Raw genomic sequence first — 24,132 nt, forward strand, 5'->3', positions numbered from 1 at the left:
GAACACAGAGCCATTCAAGGATTAGAAGGAGAGGAAGAGAGGAAGGCTGCAGTATAGGCAGACTAGCAAGTGATTCAATTAAGAGCACACTCAGAACTAGAGGGGAAAAAAAAAAAAAAAAATTGTAGCAGACTTCTTTTTTCTCTCCTTTCTCAGCCAGTAATTTAACCCTTTTTACGGCCGGTCAAACTGTCATGATTCTCAATGGCGAGAGAACATAGCCCAGCATATATGAGAACTAGCTCTTGGAAGATGGAAACTATACTGACCATGAACTAAACCTGCCGCACAACTAGAAGTGGCCGGGTAGCATGCCTACGTTTTTTTATCCCTAGATGCCCAGCGCCAGCCGGAGAACTACCTAATCCTAGCAGAGGAAAAGACAGTCCTGGCTCACCTCTAGAGAAATTTTCCCAAAAGGCAGACAGAGGCCCCCACATATATTGGCGGTGATTTAAGATGAAATGACAAACGTAGTATGAAAATAGGTTTAGCAAAATCGAGGTCCGCTTACTAGATAGCATGAAGACAGAAAGGGCACTTTCATGGTCAGCAGAAAACCCTATCAAAACACCATCCAGAAATTACTTTAAGACTCTAGCATTAACTCATAACACCAGAGTGGCAATTTCCGCTCACAAGAGCTTTCCAGACACAGTAACGAAACAGCAGCTGTGAACAGGAACAAAATGCAAAAACACACAAGGACAAAAGTCCAACTTAGCTGGGAGTTGTCTAGTAGCAGGAACATGCACAGAAAGGCTACTGATTACATTGTTGACCGGCATGAAACTGACAGAGGAGCAAGGTTATATAGCGACTCCCACATCCTGATAGGAGCAGGTGAACAGAGGGGATGATGCACACAAGTTAAATTCCACAAGTGGCCACAGGGGGAGCCCAGAATCCAATTTCACAACAGGATACATCGCCAGAGATGAGAAGCAGCAGACAGAGCGTTAGAAGGTGGGAGCAGGATAGGACATGATGCGGCCGTGTGTGTCTGGAGAAAAAGGATTGTATGTGGAGGAACAGTTCTGAGGAAAAGGTGAGATGGCTGGGAAGTATTGAGGGAGAAATGACTAGTTCTTTACTAGGTGGAGGGATTGCAGGAAATTGTAAGAAGGTGAGTAGTATGGGGGTGAAAGAGAAAAGAAACCGAAACATTGTAGTGGTTTGGTATTCTGTTACCTTCCAGTCAATTCCAGTCTAATTCAAAGCACTTAGTACTTAATTAGTACTTAAGGCACCTCTACCTATTATGTTTAGTTACTCTGGAAGCTGCTATCACCTTGTCAGGTCCCTGTTCTTGTCCAGTTAAACCTGTACCAGTACTAGTTTTTTTTGGAAGTGCATCTGAACAGCAAGGTGGATTGCTGTTGAGGGGAGATAGAGAGAAAAAAAAAATCTATAAATCTTCAGCACAGCGAGTGTGAGCGAGCTGAGTGTGACCTGAGCGTAAGTGTGAACGGCGGTAAGTGTGTGACTTGTGATTCAGTGACTTTGGAATCAGGGAGTTTCCAAGGGAGGAATTGCTTCTGTTTTTTTTTTTTTTTTTTTATTAATACTTTGTATTTATTTTTAATTAACGTTTCTGTGTGGTGCAATCCCCATTAGGAAATGTGCTCCACAATTGTTAATGCCATCCAGTGCACATCTTGCCACATGTATGCAGTCCTTGACCAGCTGGTCGAGGGTGCATACTGCTGTGCGAGATGTGAGCACATTGTGCATTTGGAAACCCAGATACTGGATCTAAATGTGCAGCTGGCAACACTGAGATCCATAGACAATATGGAGAGGAGTCTTCTGCTCACAGAGCAGACGCTCAATGGGATAGATGAGGAGGGGGATGGTAGGATGGAGCTGCAGGACAGTGTGGCAGTTAGCTGGGTGACAGATAGAAGGCGGGGTAGAGGGAAGAGTGCCTGGGAGGCTAGTCCTGATCTGGCACACCCCAATAAGTTTGCTAAGTTGGCAGATGAGGGGGGTGCCAGTACAGGGGTAGCACTGCTGCAGCCAGGCATGTCCTCTGAAAGCCGGAGGAGTGACTGCTCCAGTAAGGAGGGAAATAGGAGAGCAGGGCAGGCCAGACAGGTGCTGGTAGTGGGGGACTCAATTATTAGGGGAACAGATAGGGCAATCTGTCACAAAGACAGGGATCGTCGGACGGTGTGCTGCCTACCTGGCGCTCGAGTCCGACACATCGCTGATCGGGTGGACAGATTACTGGGAGGGGCTGGTGAGGACCCAGCGGTCATGGTGCACATTGGCACAAATGACAAAGTTAGAGGTAGGTGGAAGGTCCTTAAAGATGATTTCAGGGAATTAGGCTGCAAGCTGAAAGCAAGGACCTCCAACGTGGTATTTTCCGAAATACTGCCTGTACCACGTGCCACGCCAGAGAGGCAACGGGAGATTAGGGAGGTTAATAAGTGGCTCAAGAATTGGTGTAGGAAGGAGGGGTTTGGGTTCCTGCAGAACTGGGCCGACTTCTCAGTTGGCTACAGGCTCTACGCTAGGGACGGGCTGCACCTCAATGGGGAAGGGGCAGCTGTGCTGGGGGAGAAAATGGTTAGAAGGTTGGAGGAGTGTTTAAATTAGGGATTGGGGGGGAGGGTATTCATTTTATAGGAGGGGAAGATAGTGCAGATAGAGACCTGGGCACAAATAAGGAAGTTGGGGGTGGCGGTAACATGGGGGGTGGGGTTAGAACAGTTAGTAATTTAAGAAAGAATAGAGGTACAGAGAGGAACATCAAGTGCATGTATACTAATGCCAGAAGCCTCGCCAACAAAATGGATGAATTAGAACTAATGTTGTTGGAGCATAATTATGACATGGTGGGGATATCTGAGACGTGGCTGGATGAGAGCCATGACTGGGCTGTTAACTTGCAGGGCTGTAGCCTGTTCAGAAATGACCGTACAGATAAGCGAGGGGGTGGGGTGTGTCTATATGTAAAATCTTCCTTAAAACCCATCCTGCGTGATAATATAGGTGAATTTAATGAAAATGTAGAGTCCCTGTGGGTGGAGATAAGGGGAGGGGGAAAAAATAATAAATTACTGATAGGGATTTGTTATAAATCTCCAAAAATAATGGAAGCAATGGAGAATAGCCTCGTAAAGCAAATAGATGAAGCTGCGACTCAAGGAGAAGTCATTATTATGGGGGACTTCAACTACCCTGAAATAGATTGGGGAACAGAAACCTGCAGTTCCAGCAAAGGTAATCGGTTTTTGAAACTATGAGAGACAATTACTTTTCACAACTGGTTCAGGACCCAACAAGGAGGGGGGCACTGCTAGACCTAATATTAACCAACAGGCCAGACCGCATATCAAATATAAGGGTTGGGGGTCACTTGGGGAATAGTGATCACAAAATAATAAGTTTTCATGTAACCTTTAATAAGATGGGTAGTAGGGGGGTGACAAGGACACTAAACTTCAGGAGGGCAAATTTCCAACGGATGAGAGAGGATCTTGGTGCAATTAACTGGGACGATATCCTGAGACACAAAAATACACAAAGAAAATGGGAGACGTTTATTAGCATCCTGGATAGGACCTGTGCACAGTATATACCGTATGGGAATAAACATACTAGAAATAGGAGGAAACCAATATGGCTAAATAGAGCTGTAAGGGGCGCAATAAGGGACAAAAAGAAAGCATTTAGAGAATTAAAGGAAGTAGGTAGTGAGGAGGCATTAAATAAATACAAAAAATTAAATAAATTCTGTAAAAAGCAAATCAAGGCAGCAAAGATTGAGACAGAGAGACTTATTGCCAGAGAGAGTAAAAATAATCCCAAAATATTCTTTAACTATATAAATAGTAAGAAACTAAAAAATTACAGTGTTGGCCCCCTTAAAAATAGTCTGGGTGAAATGGTGGATGAGGATGAGGAAAAAGCCAATATGCTAAATGACTTTTTTTCATCAGTATTTACAAAAGAAAATCCCATGGCAGACAAAATGACTAGTGATAAAAATTCCCCATTAAATGTCACCTGCTTAACCCAGCAGGAAGTACAGCGGCGTCTAAAAATAACTAAAATTGACAAATCTCCGGGCCCGGATGGGATACACCCCCGAGTACTGCAGGAACTAAGTACAGTCATTGATAGACCATTATTTTTAATCTTTAAAGACTCCATAATAACAGGGTCTGTGCCACAGGACTGGCGTATAGTAAATGTGGTGCCAATATTCAAAAAAGGGGCAAAAACTGAACTCGGTAATTATAGGCCAGTAAGCTTAACCTCTACTGTGGGTAAAATCCTGGAGGGCATTCTAAGGGATACTATACTAGAGTATCTGAAGAGGAATAACCTTATGACCCAGTATCAGCACGGGTTTACTAGGGACCGTTCATGTCAGACTAATTTGATCAGCTTCTATGAAGAGGTAAGTTCCGGACTGGACCAAGGGAACCCGGTGGACGTAGTGTATATGGACTTTTCCAAAGCTTTTGATATGGTGCCACACAAAAGGTTGTTACATAAAATGAGAGTAATGGGGATAGGGGAAAATATGTGTAAGTGGGTTGAGAGCTGGCTCAGGGATAGGAAACAAAGGGTGGTTATTAATGGAGCACACTCGGACTGGGTCGCGGTTAGCAGTGGGGTACCACAGGGGTCAGTATTGGGCCCTCTTTTTAACATATTTATTAATGACCTTGTAGGGGGCATTCAGAGTAGAATTTCAATATTTGCAGATGACACTAAACTCTGCAGGGTAATCAATACAGGGGAGGACAATTTTATATTACAGGATGATTTATGTAAACTAGAAGCTTGGGCTGATAAATGGCAAATGAGCTTTAATGGGGATAAATGTAAGGTCATGCACTTGGGTAGAAGTAATAAGATGTATAACTATGTGCTTAATTCTAAAACTCTGGGCAAAACCGTCAATGAAAAAGACCTGGGTATATGGGTGGATGACAAACTCATATTCAGTGGCCAGTGTCAGGCAGCTGCTACAAAGGCAAATAAAATAATGGGATGTATTAAAAGAGGCATAGATGCTCATGAGGAGAACATAATTTTACCTCTATACAAGTCACTAGTTTGACCACACTTAGAATACTGTGCACAGTTCTGGTCTCCGGTGTATAAGAAAGACAAAGCTGAACTGGAGCGGGTGCAGAGAAGAGCGACCAAGGTTATTAGAGGACTGGGGGGTCTGCAATACCAAGATAGGTTATTACACTTGGGGCTATTTAGTTTGGAAAAACGAAGACTAAGGGGTGATCTTATTTTAATGTATAAATATATGAGGGGACAGTACAAAGACCTTTCTGATGATCTTTTTAATCATAGACCTGAGACAGGGACAAAGGGGCATCCTCTACGTCTGGAGGAAAGAAGGTTTAAGCATAATAACAGACGCGGATTCTTTACTGTAAGAGCAGTGAGACTATGGAACTCTCTGCCGTATGATGTTGTAATGAGTGATTCATTAATTAAATTTAAGAGGGGACTGGATGCCTTTCTGGAAAAGTATAATGTTACAGGGTATATACACTAGATTCCTTGATAAGGCGTTGATCCAGGGAACTAGTCTGATTGCCGTATGTGGAGTCGGGAAGGAATTTTTTTCCCCATGGTGGAGTTACTCTTTGCCACATGGGTTTTTTTTGCCTTCCTCTGGATCAACATTTTAGGGCATGTTAGGTTAGGCTATGGGTTGAACTAGATGGACTTACAGTAAGTCTTCCTTCAACCTTAATAACTATGTAACTATGTAACTATGTAGTCCTATGTACCTATGCCAGCCTAGTCTGAACCTGTACCTTGAGCCTGAAAACACATCTGTGGTACCTGAACTTAAAACTGCTCAGGTAGTGGCTGAACCTGGAAACGCTCCGATGGTATCTGAAGCTTAAACTGCTCTGGCGGTACCTGATCCAGTACTTGTGCTTAAAACCCTGTCACATTTGAACCAACTATAATAGCCATCAGAATCTGGTCCCGCCTTGGACTCTGAGTCCATTTCTGCTGTTGTGCCCTTGGGGTCAACTGCCGCTGAAATGATATCTGGCACTTGGCATCCACCTGTGGCTCAAGTCTGATCATACCATCCGGGGCTCTAGTGAAGACCCAGGTGGTTGCTTAGTTAAGCCCCTTCAGGCTCTCACTGGTCTGTGGCACAGTGGGTCCATGATCCACCAACATGACAGCATAACTCCCTGAGCTGACCTTAAAAGGCCTTGGGTGATCATTTTAAGGGTGTTTTCTGGGTTACCACAGTAACCAAACGCTTACTTGCAGAAAAGGAATCGGCGTAAAGGGATGGTACCAAATCTCAGCCAGGACAGGTGAGTAACATTCTTGAAGCAAATGAATGATCAAGAGGTCATTTTATTTGCTCATTCACCAGTCAGTTGTTCCCTGACTTATACCTATCATGAGGTCTGGAAGGTAAGGTATGTTTACATTACACTAATTCTTGGGTAAGAAAAGTCTGGAGTGGAAGATCGAGTGATTATATCACACAGTTCCTGAATTACTGTTGTGAGTACAATATACAAATGAGAAGTGCCCATAGTGCAATTACGGCACATCACCACGAAAAGTTAAAGGTTGCATTAGTTATTCCAACCTGTTGTGCTTCATGAACATCAGTGCTGCTCTACCCCATTGGCCCCTGACAGAGGTATCCTCCAGATTTCGTACAGGTTTCCAATTTACCAAGAAGCCAGTGAGGTTATCATCTGGCAATGTTGCTCTAAATAACACCAAGTTCCTTCTCATATTCCAGTTTAAGTTCCATATTAAGTTGGTTGACTTAGGCAGATCGATTCATGCATTATGGTTGTATCTATACCCATTCCCCTATATTTATGTGTCAGTTGAACTTGATGAACATGTGCTTTTAACAAACATATTAACTGTATGACCAAACAATGATTTACAGAGAGAGAGAGCTGGGTATTGATTTAGGAGACTCAACTTGGTTTTAGTAATCAGCCTTAGTCTATCCTTGCTGATCAAGAACGATATGATTGTACGGTATATGCACATGAACAATGATTTTTAGATCTCCATGCTATATCTTCATGTTTATTTTCTAGAAATTGTTGATGGAAATGTGAAAATGACACTTGGTATGATCTGGACAATCATTCTTCGTTTTGCTATCCAGGACATATCCGTAGAAGGTAAGTCATTTGTTTTTATTTTTTTTCTCTTGCTTTTATTAAAGCGATTTACTTTTATTTCCTTTTCATTTATTCTATAGTATTAGGTGCATCAATTTCTAATTATATGTCACCCACTCTACAGTGGAAGGACAATATGATATACAGCTCTGGCAAAAACTAAGAGACCACCACATCAAAACCCTGTCATGGGCAGCCCAATCTCCAGACCTGAACCCCAATGGAATGTAATCAAGAGGATGATGGATAGTCACAAGCCATCAAACAAAGAAGAACTGCTTACATTTTTGTGCCAGAAGCAGTGTGAAAGACTGGTGGAAAGCATGCCAAGACGCATGAAAGCTGTGATTAAAAATCATGGTTATTCCACAAAATATTGATTCCTGAACTCTTCTGGAGTTAAAACATTAGTATTGTTTCTAAATGATTATGAAATTGTATTCTTTGCATTATTTGAGGTCTGAAGCACTTTTTTTTTTTATTTTGACCATTTCTCCTTTTCAGAAAAAAAATACAAAATTTATTGCTTGGAATTTTTGAGACATGTTGTCAGTAGTTTATAGAATAAATGAAAAAATTACACTTTACTAAAAAATATACCTATAAAGAGAAAAATCAGACAAACTGAACATTTTGCAGTGGTCTCTTAATTTTTGCCAGCGCTGTATATGGAAAATGTCACATTTCATTCCAGCACAGCATACTAATATAGTTGTAGAATTAAAGAAATATACAGTATATTTGCTCTCCTGTTAAAAAATCAACTTGTGCGAAAGCATTTACATATTTATTGCATATTTTGTTATCGCCCTATTCAGAATCTCTCTGTTTAAATTATATCCAGTTTTTACCTTGAAATTTTGCATCTATCACATAGTATAATGCAGTTTCTGCCTACAATGTGTAAAGCGACTGCAAGGCAGTTGCACACAACCTCCACCAGGGGACGCAGGTAAGGGGAAACAGGTAGCACTCACCGTACAGCACCACAGTGCAAAGCACAGAGTGCCACTAGGAGGCGGCAGAGTAGTCAGACAGGCCGGTCAGCAACAAACAGGAAGACGAATACCAGAGGTAACAGCAATGCACATGGTCAAAGACAAGCCAGAAATCGGAACCAGAAGGGAGCGCGGGATCCAAAATGTGAGACAGAAGACGTCTGGGTACGAGCCAAAGAGTCAAAGCCAGACGGGAAACATAGTAACAGAGACGGAAAGCAGGAGGCAGGGTTCAGAATACAAGCCAAGTCATACACTGTAGGGAACCACCAAACACACACTAAGACGGGGATAGGGAACGGGTCAGGAACAAATACGGGTAGTCAGAGGCAGAAGGTTAACCCCTCCATAACCAGGCCGGGGAAAGAAAAGCAAGAAGCAAACCCCGACCTGGATCATGACACAATGTATATACACTACCGTTCAAAAGTTTAGGGTCACACAGATAATTTTGTGTTTTCCATGAAAACTCATACTTTTATTAATCAAATGAGTTGCCAAATGAATTTAAAATCTAGTCCAGACATTGACAAGGTTCGAAAAAAAGATTTTTATTTGAAAAAATAATTTTCTCCTTCAAACTTTGCTTTCATCAAAGAATGCTCCCTTTGCAGCAATTACAGCATTGCAGACCTTTGGCATTCTAGCAGTTAATTTGCTGAGGTAACCTGGAGAAATTTCACCCCATGCTTCCAGAAGCACCTCCCACAAGTTGGTTTGGCTTGATGGCCACTTTTTGCGTACCATACGGTCAAGCTGCTCCCACAACAGCTCAATCAATGGGGTTGAGATCTGGTGACCGCGCTGGCCACTCCATTACAGATAGATACCAGCTGCCTGCTTCTTCCCTAAATAGTTCTTGCATAATTTGGAGGTGTGATTTGGGTCATTGTCCTGTTGTAGGATGAAATTAGCTTCAATCAAGTGCTGTCCACAGGGTATGGCATGGCGATGCAAAATGGAGTGATAGCCTTCCTTTTTCTAAATCCCTTTTACCTTGTACAAATCTCCCACTTTACCAGCACCAAAGCAACCCCAGACCATCACATTACCTCCACCATGCTTGACAGATGGCGTCAGGCACTCTTCCAGCATCTTTTCAGTTATTCTGCGTCTCACAAAGGTTCTTCTGTGTGATCCAAACACCTCAAACTTGGATTCGTCTGTCCATAACACTTTTTTCCAATCTTCCTCTGTCCAATGTCTGTGTTCTTTTGCCATATTAATCTTTTCCTTTTATTAGCCAGTCTCAGATATGGCTTTTTCTTTGCCACTCTGCCCTGAAGGCCAGCATCCCAGAGTCGCCTCTTCACTGTAGACGTTGATACTGGCGTTTTGCGTGTACTATTTAATGAAGCTGCCAGATGAGGACCTGTGAGGTGTCGATTTCTCAAACTACTTGTCTTGTTGCTCAGTTGTGCAGCAGGGCCTCCCACTTCTCTTTCTACTCTGGTTAGAGCCTGTTTGTGCTCTCCTCTACAGTTTCTTAAAATTTTTTGTCATGGAATAGCCTTCATTTCTAAGAACAAGAATAGACTGTCGAGTTTCGTATGAAAGTTCTTTTTTCTGGCCATTTTGAGAGTTTAATGGAACCAACAAATGTAATACTCTAGATTCTCACCTAGCTCAAAGGAAGGTCAGGTTTATAGGTTCTCTAATCAGCCAAACTGTTTTCAGCTGTGCTAACACACTTGCACAAGGGTTTTCAAGGGTATTCTAACCATCCATTAGCCTTCTTACACAGTTAGCAAACACAATGTACCATAAGAACACTGGAGTGATGGTTTTTAGAAATAGGCCTCTATACACCTATGAAGATATTGCATTACAAACCAGACATTTGCAGCTAAAATAGTCATTTACCACATTAACAATGTGTAGAGTGTATTTCTGAGTCATTTAAACTTAGCTTCATTGAAAACAACTGTGCTTTTCTTTCAAAAATAAGGAAATTTCTAAGTGACCCTAAACTTTTGAACGGTAGTGTATATTTTGTCACAAAAATATGCATTCACTTTGCCAATGAAGTGCTGACATTTTCAGGTTTTTTTTAACTTTGTTTAACTGTAGGATATACGGTACCTTAGTGAATTAGAGCTGGCCTTAGAAAAGTGTGAAGGTGTGTGCCGCAGATGACCAAGCACCTAGGGCTTGTAACCTCAACAAATCTTAATATTTATCAATTGTTTAAAAGTTTTATATAGACATTGTAGAGCACCATTATTAGATTCATTGTTACATACATCTTTGAGTACTGTTGCTATTATTTAGGCACTGAATGGTGATATTTACATTACTACTTTAAGGAAATGGGTCATCAGAAAAATTATTATTATTTAATCATGTTTCTAAGTTAAATATGTAATTTTTATAATTTTACTTTAATTTTCATAACACTAAGTATATTCAAAAGAAAAAAAAAAAATACAAATCTTTTAATTTTCACGATGAAAGCTAAGCCGTAAATCCCCCATACACATTGGACTAATGTGGTCCAAACCCACCAATATTGACAAATTTGGCCAACAGTGTAATGTGTATGGGGGGTGCCGGCCGACTGATGGTCTGGAGAGATGTCAATCAGGCATGTCTGATTTCGGATTGCCAATAGTTGGCGGCTTATCTCCAGGAGAACAATGCTGACACTCATGCCGTACACAGGAGCACTCAGCCGAACGAGCGCTCCTGTGTTAGGGAGAGTCGGCTGAGATGGCAATTGGACGAACGATCGGTTGAAGCATTGATCAGCCGACAGCCATCTAGTGTGCATGGCCTAGATATTAGAGCCTAACTTTCACAGAAGACTTTTCATCTCTCTCATTCACAGACAAAAATTACAATTATACAATTAAAAGTAACATCACTATATACAGTAGATCACACAGGATCCACCAATCACAATAGGATATTTCACAACATGCCCAAACCCCATCCCTACACAATACCCTTTGCCCTTATGGCTCAGCTTAGAAGGCTTCTATACTAGAGAGGGTCTAATTTAGTCTATTGCTGATAATACTAATGTTCATGTACCCAATAAGAAGTAGGCCTAGTGGTCAGTGTGAAAACTGCAAGATTTCTTTTTAAATATACTATAGATCGTACACGATATGAAAAATCAAAAAAGCATTTTAACATTTTTTTTAGAAAATACATTTAATATATAAACCTAACTTAACCCCTTTTCGACATATTTGGCCAGCGTCCGCACTTAACCGAACCTGCGTGGAGAAAATTAACTATTTCCTATGGCAGAATTCGGTTTCAGTCACTGGGGTGGCACTGGCGCTGGTTCAGTCACCGCTCTGAGAATACAGCGCACCCCCGTGAATGACCGACTGCCGGCCCCCACTACAGAGGGCGCAGTTACAGAGGCCGCTCTTTATATTCATAGCAGTGACTGAACCAGCGCTGTCGCCACACCTGTGACTGAGACCAGAATGCTACCAGCTAAATGCCGGTGCCGGGCAAGTTGGCAACACTATTAATATGCAGATTAACTGTCACACTCGGACATGGGTAAGTCTGGTGGAAGACCCAGCATATGCCAATGACGGGATGGAAAAGGGAGATGAAGGCCCTAACAGGTTGCGAGGAATGGAACACCTCCTGACACCATCCTGTGCCTGTCTCTAAGCTTCCCTAATGCCCTATGCGGGTCCTTCCCCCAACTGCCTTCACGTGCCTAGTGCCTGATTGCCACCTCAATATATCCTGGCTAGTGCATTGGCCAACAAGGACTCTAGCCTCTCCACTGCAGATGGTAACAACACAGGGGAATTGACAAACATGAGACAGACAAAGATAAGGGAAACAATACTCAGCGACTTTCTCTGCTGCAAAGCTCCAAACGGCAGAGGATACGGCATCAGGAACCCGAACTCCATAGCAGCAGTTGCACCACTGACACCAGAGAGCTCCTAACTCCTGGCTGGTCTTCATAGAATAACTCTATTAACAGTCAGCTGATGTGTCATGGGAATATTTAAAGGATGGTGGGCGTGGTCACCACCCACATCAGCTGACCAGCCAAAAAGCAGCTGCCAGCAAGGATACTGACATTAACCCTTTCTGTCCAAAAAAGGAAAAAAGCAGCATTTAAATTATAGCAGAACCAGAGCTGCCACAAATCCAAAAATGAATCGTGACATTTAATTAAAGGTTGATAAATATTTTTCTGGTGACAGGTTCCCTTTAAGCAATAGATAATCTTCTGGTGATGATGGCACTGCGTAACATTGGGTAAAGTATGGAAGTGATATTTAGCCTGAGAAGGGTGCAGTTATTTAGGCAATATTTGGTATTTAAATTTGTACATATGACAGTACTCCATTTGGGGAAGCCTTAATAAGAGAGAGCACAGGAGACGGGTCATCGTAAAGTCGGCCCTGGACGGGTGTTGGTGACGGCTGCTACCTTTTATTGCAAGAGAAAGCAGAAATGTCTCAGATAATAAATTGTATTCATGTTTTGTCTGTAGAAAGATTTATTGATTGCTGGTAATACCCTTCCATATGAAATACCTCAAAATCATTATTTGGTGCTTTTTTATTATAAATAATATACATTTTATCTTCCAGAAACTTCGGCAAAAGAAGGACTACTGTTATGGTGTCAGCGGAAGACAGCCCCCTACCGCAATGTGAACATTCAGAACTTCCACACCAGGTACGAACTAAAACCGCATGGCATGTTCTGTAACATAGTTGCATAGTTAGCAAGGCCAAAAAAAGACATTTGACCATTCAGTTCAGCCTACATTCCATCTGAATAAATCCCCAGATCTACGTCCTTCTACAGAACCTAATAATTGTATGATACAATATTGTTACGCTCCAGGAAGACATCCAGGCCTCTCTTGAACCCCTCGACTGAGTTCGCCATCACCACCTCCTCAGGCAAGAATTCCAGATTCTCACTGCCCTAACAGTGAAGAATCCTCTTCTATGTTGGTGGAAAAACCTTTTCTCCTCCATTCGCAGAGAAACTGTAGTTTTCAGTTTCCTCTTACTAGGATTTCTACTTTGTTTCCAAACCACAACATTCTATATACAGCAGGCTTAGTTCTCTAGAGTGCTTAATGTAGCCATGTGAAAGTTGCAGATCAAAATAATTTTTGGACAGGAAGAGTTGTATTTTTTAAAGGCTCCATTTCAGAGTGTAGATTATTATTGAATAACTTTCTTTTATTTCCATACTGGGTATAGAAAAAAGAACAGCAATTCCACCATTATGTTTTTGCATGTTAGAGTTGCAACATTTTGGATAGTGTTTATTTTTATTTATTCTTTTTGTTATAGATGTTGGGTTAGTTTTTAGGTTTTACATGGAGTTCTCAATTAGGGATAAATATGTAGTAATTCTAAAGTTTGGGTTATTCCAGATGTAGTGATACCAATTACATTTAACACCTTGTACGAGAGACAATTGTTGAGCTTTAATACAGTATTTTTTAGTTTCATATGAAGACTTCAACAAGCAAGCATTCAATTGCTTACCGAGTACACAACACTACTTATGTAGTGCAATGCATTGGGCTAGGCATCCTGTTAGGCCCCGCCATGGCCTATAAGAGGGGGGCTATACGTAAACCACACTCTACTGCAGACATGGGGCCTTTCTGGGAGGGGTGGGCACATATGCAGACATGGGGTCAATTGCTAGACCCTTACTTGCCATAGCCATCCATGAACCTTTGACCTCCAGTCTAACTACAGATATATGTACTGTGCCATCCTCTGTGTAAAAGGATTGTCCCAAATGGCCAGCACCTATCCCTATGATCAGATGGAGCATATGGCATCATGAACTGCTGCAAAAATCTCCTCTGGCATAACTTGTCCATTCACTAGAAACTAATCTAACAATATTTCCCCTGCTTTATTCTTCTGCAGTATTATGCCAGACCGATGTATCTAATTACTGGGGCAGTTTGCATTAGAAGAGGGCTTATCCCAATTATGTCATGTTTCCCCTGCAGAAAAGAGTCAGAAGCCTGTTATATAACAGGTACCAGTGATATCAATATGTTGTCAAAATACATTGGCAAAAACCCCAATGCATTATTATGTTCCATAATCAAAAGAAAGAAGTTGAATATAGATATTGGTTAAATAAATAAAATGATGTTTCTATATTTGCAGATTTTTGAGTGTAGACTTTATTGGAACAGCAATTAAATTGCTTAAATCTGACCTGAATCCTGATTATATCCACATTTCACACATGGACTCCGGTTTTGTGTAATCTGGCTACTGACAGAGAGCAAATGTCACTGAAATGTGAGCGTTGTTTTGGCAGCCTGTCTCCAAGAGGCCTTTAGACACGGGTGATATTTCCTAGACAAGCAACTGCAATGTTGAAAGAAGCGTTAACGTTCTCCCTCGAGAGCCGCATAAAAAAAATGGTGACATCATTGTTATCAAGAGACAGTAAAGTATTAAATATATTAATAACTTACAACCGATGGAAAAGGAGGAGAGAAAATAAATAGCCATACGCATTAAAGGGAACCTGTCACCCTAGAAAAGGCTATCTATCTGCAGGCAAATCGCATTGCAATGCTGCCCGGCTGCCTTACTGAAAGTGCGGCTGATGAGGAAACTGAACCTATTTGGATATGGACTCTAAAACGTGTCCTTATTACAGCTCTTTTAATCCAGTCTAATAAACACATTGATTTGGGGCATATGTGTCAAAACTGTGTAATACTTAGAAGTGCAAACTTAGACTAGATAGTTTGAAGCTACGTTCACACGTCGGTACTTTCGGTCCGAGGGCTGTCAGTGAAAAAACTGATATCACATGGGCAGCATTAATATTATTCATTACAGCTGTTTAGATGATTTTCTTCATACGTCTGCCAGCTTTCAGTCATGGGAGTGTGCACGCAGCGGAAACAGTCATCACTCACATCCTCGCTTACTATACCGTAAGTGGTGAGTGAAAGCATGTCCACCCCCCACCCAGTATTTTGATTGACAGTGAGCGAGGCTGTGAGTGTTGACTGTTGCCACTGCGTGCACACGCCTATGACTGAAAGCCGGCGGCCATATGAAGAAAATCTTCTTAACAGTTGTAATGAATAAAATTAATGCTGTCCATGTAATATCAGTTTTTTCACTGACAGCCCTCTGTTATGATCCCAGTGGCTTAGGATCACAAATCTAACCAGCTAAGTCAGAGATAATAGGACAAGCTCTGGGGATGTGGTAACTGGACTGACCGCAAACCTCATTCTAACCAAACACACTAAAGGTAGCCGTGTAACGTTTCCTGAAATCCTAGACGTCTCTTCACGGCCTGAGAAACTGACTACCCCTAAAGAGAAAGTAAGACCTCACTTGCCTCAGAGAAATACCCCAAAGATATATATAGTATATATAGTTATTAAGGTTGAAGGAAGACTGTAAGTCCATCTAGTTCAACCCATAGCCTAACCTAACATGCCCTAACATGTTGATCCAGGGGAAGGCAAAAAAAACCCATGTGGCAAAGAGTAACTCCATCATGGGGAAAAAAATTCCTTCCCGACTCCACATACGGCAATCAGACTAGTTCCCTGGATCAACGCCTTATCAAGGAATCTAGTGTATATACCCTGTAACATTATACTTTTCCAGAAAGGTATCCAGTCCCCTCTTAAATTTAATTAATGAATCACTCATTACAACATCATACGGCAGAGAGTTCCATAGTCTCACTGCTCTTACAGTAAAGAATCCGCGTCTGTTATTATGCTTAAACCTTCTTTCCTCCAGACGTAGAGGATGCCCCCTTGTCCCTGTCTCAGGTCTATGATTAAAAAGATCACCAGAAAGGTCTTTGTACTGTCCCCTCATATATTTATACATTAAAATAAGATCACCCCTTAGTCTTCGTTTTTCCAAACTAAATAGCCCCAAGTGTAATAACCTATCTTGGTATTGCAGACCCCCCAGTCCTCTAATAACCTTGGTCGCTCTTCTCTGCACCCGCTCCAGTTCAGCTATGTCTTTCTTATACACTTATAGACGCCCCCCACAAATAATAACGGTGAGTTAAGAGGAAAAGACAAACGCAGAGATGAAACAGGTTAAGCAAATGAGGCCCGCTAACGCTAGATAGCAGAAAATAGCAAGGGATCTGTGCGGTCAGTAAAAAACCCTATGCAAAAATATCCACGCAGAGAATGCGAGAACCCCCACACCAACTAACGATGTGGGGGGAGCAACTCAGCACCCCAGAGCACCAGCAAGCAGGGAAATCACATATTAGCAAGCTGGACCAAAACACATCATATACTAGGACACATCTTGAACACAGATGAGCAAAAATAAGCAAACAAAACTTAGCTTTTCTTGGAGAGACTGATAACGGATGTAGACAGGAGCAATCAGAATAGCACTGAATACAACGACAGCAGGCAACCACTGAGAGTCCAGCTGAACTAAATAGGAACCAGCTAACAGATAACGAGACAGCTGATCCAACCTCAGACCTGCAGAATGACACAAAGAGCCACCAGAGGGAGCCCAAAGACAACACTCACACAGTACCACTTGTGACCACAAGAGGGAGCCCAAAAACAGAGTTCACAACAGTACCCCCCCCCCTTGAGGAGGGGTCACCGAACCCTCATCAAAACCCCCAGGGCGATCAGGATGAGCCACATGGAAGGCATGAACCAAATCGGCCGCATGAACATCAGAGGCGACAACCCAGGAATTATCCTCCTGACCATAGCCCTTCCACTTAACCAAATACTGAAGCCTCCGTCTCGAAATACGAGAATCCAAGATCTTCTCCACCACGTACTCCAATTCGCCCTCAACCAGCACCAGGGCAGGGGGCTCAACAGAAGGAACCACAGGCACCACATACCTCCGCAACAAAGACCTATGGAACACGTTATGAATGGCAAACGACGCTGGGAGGTCCAAACGAAATGACACCGGGTTAAGGAGTTCCAAAATCTTATAAGGACCGATGAAGCGAGGCTTGAATTTAGGAGAGGAAACCTTCATAGGAACATACCGAGAAGACAGCCATACCAAATCCCCAACACGAAGTCGGGGACCCACACCGCGACGGCGGTTGGCAAAGCGCTGAGCCTTCTCCTGTGACAACTTCAAATTGTCCACCACATGGTTCCAAATTTGCTGCAACCTATCCACCACAGAATCCACCCCAGGACAGTCAGAAGGCTCAACCTGACCCGAGGAAAAACGAGGATGAAAACCAGAATTGCAGAAAAAAGGCGAAACCAAAGTAGCAGAACTAGCCCGATTATTAAGGGCAAACTCGGCCAATGGCAAAAAAGTCACCCAATCATCCTGATCAGCAGAAACAAAACATCTTAAATAAGTTTCCAAGGTCTGATTAGTTCGCTCGGTTTGGCCATTCGTCTGAGGATGGAAGGCCGACGAAAAAGACAAATCAATGCCCATCTTAGCACAAAAGATCCGCCAAAATCTGGACACAAACTGGGATCCTCTGACAGACACAATATTTTCAGGGATGCCATGCAAGCGAACCACATTCTGAAAAAATAGAGGAACCAAATCGGAGGAGGAAGGCAACTTAGGCAAGGGCACCAAATGGACCATTTTGGAAAAACGATCACACACCACCCAGATGACAGACATTCTCTGAGAGACTGGAAGATCCGAAATAAAATCCATGGAAATGTGCGTCCAAGGCCTCTTCGGGACAGGCAAAGGCAAAAGCAAACCGCTGGCACGAGAACAGCAAGGCTTAGCCCGAGCACAAATCCCACAGGACTGCACAAAGGAACGCACATCCCGCGACAAGGAAGGCCACCAGAAGGACCTACCCACCAAATCCCTGGTACCAAAAATCCCCGGATGGCCTGCCAACACCGAAGAATGAACCTCGGAAATAACTCTGCTGGTCCATCTATCTGGGACAAACAGTCTCTCTGGTGGGCAACGGTCAGGTCTATCCGCCTGAAATTTCTGCAGCACTCGTCGCAAATCTGGGGAAATGGCAGACAATATCACTCCCTCTCTGAGGATACCAGCCGGCTCTGAAACTCCCGGAGAGTCAGGCACAAAACTCCTAGAAAGAGCATCAGCCTTCACGTTCTTCGAACCAGGCAGGTACGAGACCACGAAATCGAAACGGGAGAAAAACAACGACCAACGAGCCTGTCTAGGATTCAGCCGCTTGGCAGACTCGAGATAGATCAGATTTTTGTGATCAGTCAAGACCACCACACGATGCTTAGCTCCCTCGAGCCAATGTCGCCACTCCTCAAATGCCCACTTCATAGCCAACAACTCCCGATTACCAACATCATAATTCCGCTCGGCAGGCGAAAACTTTCTTGAAAAGAAAGCACAAGGCTTCATCACAGAGCAATCAGAGCTTCTCTGCGACAAAACAGCCCCTGCTCCAATCTCAGAAGCATCAACCTCGACCTGAAAAGGAAGAGAGACATCAGGCTGACACAAAACTGGAGCCGAAGAAAACCGGCGCTTCAGCTCCCGAAAGGCTTCCACGGCCGCAGGAGACCAATTAGTCACATCAGAACCCTTCTTGGTCAAATCCGTCAAGGGTTTAACCACGCCAGAAAAATTAGCAATGACGCGACGGTAAAAATTAGCAAAACCCAAGAACTTCTGAAAACTCTTAACAGATGTAGGCTGAGTCCAGTCATGAATAGCCTGGACCTTGACTGGGTCCATCTCAATAGTAGAAGGAGAAAAAATAAAACCCAAAAAGGAAACCTTCTGTACTCCGAAGAGACATTTTGAGCCCTTCACAAATAAGGCATTAGCACGCAGGACCTGAAATACCATCCTGACCTGCTTCACATGGGACTCCCAGTCCTCAGAAAAGACCAAAATGTCATCCAGATACACAATCATAAATTTATCCAGATATTCTCGGAAGATGTCATGCATGAAGGACTGGAACACAGAAGGAGCATTAGAGAGTCCAAAAGGCATCACCAAGTACTCAAAATGGCCTTCGGGCGTATTAAATGCTGTTTTCCATTCATCCCCCTGCTTAATACGCACAAGGTTATACGCACCACGAAGATCTATCTTGGTGAACCAACTGGACCCCTTAATCCGAGCAAACAGATCAGATAATAATGGCAAAGGATACTGAAATTTGACCGTGATTTTATTTAGAAGACGATAATCTATACAAGGTCTCAGAGAACCATCCTTCTTGGCCACAAAAAAGAATCCTGCACCAAGAGGGGAGGAGGACGGGCGAATATGTCCCTTCTCTAAAGACTCCTTTATATAACTCCGCATTGCGGCATGTTCTGGTACAGACAAATTAAAAAGTCGTCCCTTAGGGAACTTACTACCAGGAATCAAATTTATAGCACAATCACAATCCCTGTGAGGAGGCAGGGCACCGGATCTGGGCTCATCAAATACATCCTGGTAGTCCGACAAAAACTCAGGGACCTCAGAAGGAGTGGAAGAAGCAATTGACACCAAAGGAGCATCGCCATGAATCCCCTGGCAACCCCAACTTGAAACAGACATAGCTTTCCAATCCAGAACTGGATTATGGGCCTGCAGCCATGGCAGACCCAAAACGACCACATCATGCAGATTATGCAGCACAAGAAAGCGAATCACCTCCTGATGTACAGGAGTCATGCACATGGTCACTTGAGTCCAATACTGAGGCTTATTCTCAGCCAATGGTGTAGCATCAATACCCCTCAGTGGAATAGGGAATTCCAAAGGCTCCAGGACAAAACCACAGCGCCTGGCAAACGACAAATCCATCAGGTTCAGGGCAGCACCTGAATCCACAAAAGCCATAACCGAGTAGGATGACAAAGAACAAATTAAAGTAACAGACAAAATGAATTTAGGCTGTATAGTACCAATGGTGACAGATTTAGCAATTTTTTTTATGCGCTTAGAGCATGCTGAGATAACATGAGTTGAATCACCACAGTAAAAGCACAACCCATTTTGACGTCTATGATTTTGCCGCTCAATTCTGGTCAGAATTCGGTCACATTGCATAGACTCAGGTCTCTGTTCAGAAAACACCGCCAGATGGTGCGCAGACTTGCGCTCCCGCAAACGCCGATCAATCTGAATGGCCAAAGCCATTGAGTCATTCAGACTTGCAGGCGTGGGGAACCCCACCATAACATTCTTAATGGCTTCAGAAAGACCTTCTCTGAAATTTGCAGCCAGGGCACACTCATTCCATTGAGTAAGCACCGACCATTTCTGAAATTTTTGACAATACACCTCAGCTTCATCCTGGCCCTGAGAGAGAGCCAGCAAGGCCCTTTCTGCCTGGTTCTCAAGATTAGGTTCCTCATAAAGCAGTCCAAGCGCCAGAAAAAATGCATCCACATTCAGCAATGCAGGATCTCCCGGCGCCAGGGAGAAGGCCCAATCTTGAGGGTCGCCACGTAACAGGGAGATAACAATTCTAACTTGCTGAGCGGAATCACCAGAGGAATGCGGTCTCAAAGAAAGAAATAATTTACAATTATTCTTAAAATTCAGAAACCTAGATCTATCTCCAGAAAACAACTCAGGAATAGGTACTTTTGGCTCAGACATAGGACTGTGAACAACAAAATCCTGAATGCTTTGCACCCTTGCAGCAAGATGATCCACACTAGAAGTCAGACTCTGAATATCCATGTCTGCAGCTGAACTCAAAGCCACCCAGAGATTAAGGGGATGAGAGAAGCTGGACAGACTGCAGCAAAGGGAGAGGAAAAAAAAAAAATTGTACTCAGGACTTCTCTTATCCCACTTCTGCGATGCATTAAACACTTTTCAGGCCTGCTGTACTGTTATGATCCCAGTGGCTTAGGATCACAAATCTAACCAGCTAAGTTAGAGATAATAGGACAAGCTCTGGGGATGTGGTAACTGGACTGACCGCAAACCTGATTCTAACCAAACACACTAAAGGTAGCCGTGGAACGTTTCCTGAAATCCTAGACGTCTCTTCACGGCCTGAGAAACTGACTACCCCTAAAGAGAAAGTAAGACCTCACTTGCCTCAGAGAAATACCCCAAAGATATAGAAGCCCCCCACAAATAATAACGGTGAGTTAAGAGGAAAAGACAAACGCAGAGATGAAACAGGTTAAGCAAATGAGGCCCGCTAACGCTAGATAGCAGAAAATAGCAAGGGATCTGTGCGGTCAGTAAAAAACCCTATGCAAAAATATCCACGCAGAGAATGCGAGAACCCCCACACCAACTAACGATGTGGGGGGAGCAACTCAGCACCCCAGAGCACCAGCAAGCAGGGAAATCACATATTAGCAAGCTAGACCAAAACACATCATATACTAGGACACATCTTGAACACAGATGAGCAAAAATAAGCAAACAAAACTTAGCTTCTCTTGGAGAGACTGATAACGGATGTAGACAGGAGCAATCAGAATAGCACTGAATACAACGACAGCAGGCAACCACTGAGAGTCCAGCTGAACTAAATAGGAACCAGCTAACAGATAACGAGACAGCTGATCCAACCTCAGACCTGCAGAATGACACAAAGAGCCACCAGAGGGAGCCCAAAGACAACACTCACACGGTACCACTTGTGACCACAAGAGGGAGCCCAAAAACAGAGTTCACAACAGCCCTCGGACCGAAAGTACCGACGTGTGAACGTAACTTCAGACTGTCTAGCCTAAGTTTTCGCTTCTAAGTATTAGACAGTTTTGACAAATATGCCCCAAATAAATGTGTTTATTAGACTGGATTCAAAGAGCTATAAAAAGGACACGTTTTAGAGTCCATATCGAACTTAGATAACCACAGAGTTTAAAGCTGACCTTTGAAAAGTTCAGTACTATAACATGGATTTTGGATATTACAGCCGAAATAACACTCTAAACTGCAGGTATAGTATAGGTTTCTGCCTCATGGCTCCAGACCCTGTGCCAAGTGGTATTGCTATGGCATCCTTGGTGAAATTTCTGCATAGGTGGCAAAAGCTGTGGAGTCACAACTAAAGACTTTTGTTGGGGTACACTGCTTAAATGCAGCAAGCAGCCCAATAAGTGACATATTACTGGAATCAGGGTCTCTGCCCCTACATCATGCTGCTCTCAGATTAGGTATTAAAGACCTGGTGACAGATTCCCTTTAAATAATACAATCATCAATGTAAAATAAAATGAACCTATAATCATCTCCTGCATCGGTGCCACTCCATCGAAGTCAGCACTGGGACCCCGGAGGACCACATAACAAGGTTATGCCTCATGAGCCCTGAAACCAACCAGAGCCCTGCTCCAATTTGATGATCCACTGGAGAATACAGTTTTGGGCTCCCTGGAACATCAAAGAGGCTGACAAAATGAGAAAAAAAAGCTAAAAGAAAAAAAACATGCTTCCATATGCCACATATTTCTGGTGAGAGCTGCTCTTCTGCTTACTGTGTGTTATTGGTCTTGGTGCAGATTGGTGACAATGATTTAGCAGGTACATTCTCAATACCACCTTGTATATACAATGAGATATAACATATAACCTCAGTGAAAATCAGTCACTGGCTTTCAGCACAAATATGTAACATAATGTAACATTTCTTAAGAGAAGAAGGAAAAGCCTGACTCAAAACCAAAAAATTGGAGTTAGATGGAGCCAGAGCACATGTTGAGATAAGTACAAAGCATACAGTCATACAGTCATGGCCAAAAGTGTTGACACCCTTGAAATTGTTCCAGAAAATAAAGTATGTCTCGTCAGACAGTTCTCGTTTCCTCTTTCTGTTCTCCATGCTTAGTGTGGCGCACATACAGACACACAATGCAGAGATTGAGTCATCTTCTCCGCTTTTTATCTGGTTTCATGTGTGATTTTCATATTGCCCACACGTGTTACTTGCCACAGGTGAGTTTGAACCAGCATCACATGCTTGAAACAAAGTTGTTTACCTGCAATTTTGGAAAGGTGCCAACAATTTTGTCGGACACGTTTTTGGGGTTTTGTGTGAAATTGTGTCCAGTTTGCCTTTATTTTGTTTTGCATTGTTCTAATACACACAAAGGAAATAAATATATAACAAAACATGTGTAATTGCAATAATTTTCTAGGAGAAATACTTCATTTTCTGGAACAATTTCAAGGCTGCGAACACTTTCCGCCATGACAGTAGATGTGCATTTACACTGTGGCCATTTAACAAGCAGAACCTAAGATAAAAATAAAATGCGCAATAGAAGCTTCCGTTGTACAGAAACTGAAGTTTAAGAAAATATGCTAATTAATGGTCTTGATGCACACTTGGTGTGGCCAAGAGGCTCAGTGCACCATTCCACACACTGTTTTTTGCATGTCCCCTCTTCCCTCTCTGGAGATTGTCAGTACTCGCTAGCCTGAGCTTCCTCTGCTGACACTGCTCACTCCAGGCAACCAGAACTGTCAATCACCAGTGACAGCGATGGGGACATGTGAAACCAGCCGGCAGTCCGCTGCACTGAGCTTCTTGGCCACACCAAGGGCACACTGAGAACCTTAATTAGCATATTTTCTTAAATTTCAGTTTTTGCAGAATGGCGGCAACGATCAGAACACTAAAGGGGAGATTTTTAAAGGGGCTATATCCCCTACAAGGAGATGTGCTTAGTTTATAGACTCAGTTTATGGTGACAGACTCTAACAATTTACCTAAATAGTGTTTTTCATGTGTTTGTGAATTCTAGGTATATTCTTTTAATAAAACGTGTAACTGTTTTCTTTTTCTTGCATTGTATATGATAAAGCTGGAAAGATGGTCTCGGTCTATGTGCCCTGATCCACAGACATCGGCCTGATCTCATTGACTACTCCAAACTAAATAAGGTCAACCTCCTACAGAGATCAGATCTTACTGACTGGTACTTACACCGACTAACACTGCATGTACTGCACTCCTGATGTGATTTTTACCCACAGCCAAACACCTTTATATCCTCCATAACAGCAACTTAATGCATAGGGTTACTTCTG

General features: G+C 42.8%; 1 protein-coding gene across 5 annotated transcripts in view; it reads left to right on the forward strand.

Moving 5' to 3' along the window:
- The window catches only part of ACTN2 (actinin alpha 2), a 158,937-nt gene that overhangs the window by 78,094 nt on the left and 56,711 nt on the right, over window positions 1–24,132 (forward strand). For 3 of the 5 annotated variants that reach the window (XM_077282906.1, XM_077282907.1, XM_077282908.1), the window contains 3 exons: window positions 7,086–7,172; window positions 12,751–12,838; window positions 23,907–23,985. In XM_077282906.1, coding sequence (XP_077139021.1) covers window positions 7,086–7,172; window positions 12,751–12,838; window positions 23,907–23,985 — 254 coding nt within the window. The remainder of the gene's footprint in view (window positions 1–7,085; window positions 7,173–12,750; window positions 12,839–23,906; window positions 23,986–24,132) is intronic. The other 2 variants (XM_077282909.1, XM_077282910.1) reach the window with 1 other exon arrangement.

The sequence above is a fragment of the Ranitomeya variabilis genome, chromosome 2 (genome assembly GCF_051348905.1).
Source record: "Ranitomeya variabilis isolate aRanVar5 chromosome 2, aRanVar5.hap1, whole genome shotgun sequence".
Taxonomy (NCBI): domain Eukaryota; kingdom Metazoa; phylum Chordata; class Amphibia; order Anura; family Dendrobatidae; genus Ranitomeya; species Ranitomeya variabilis.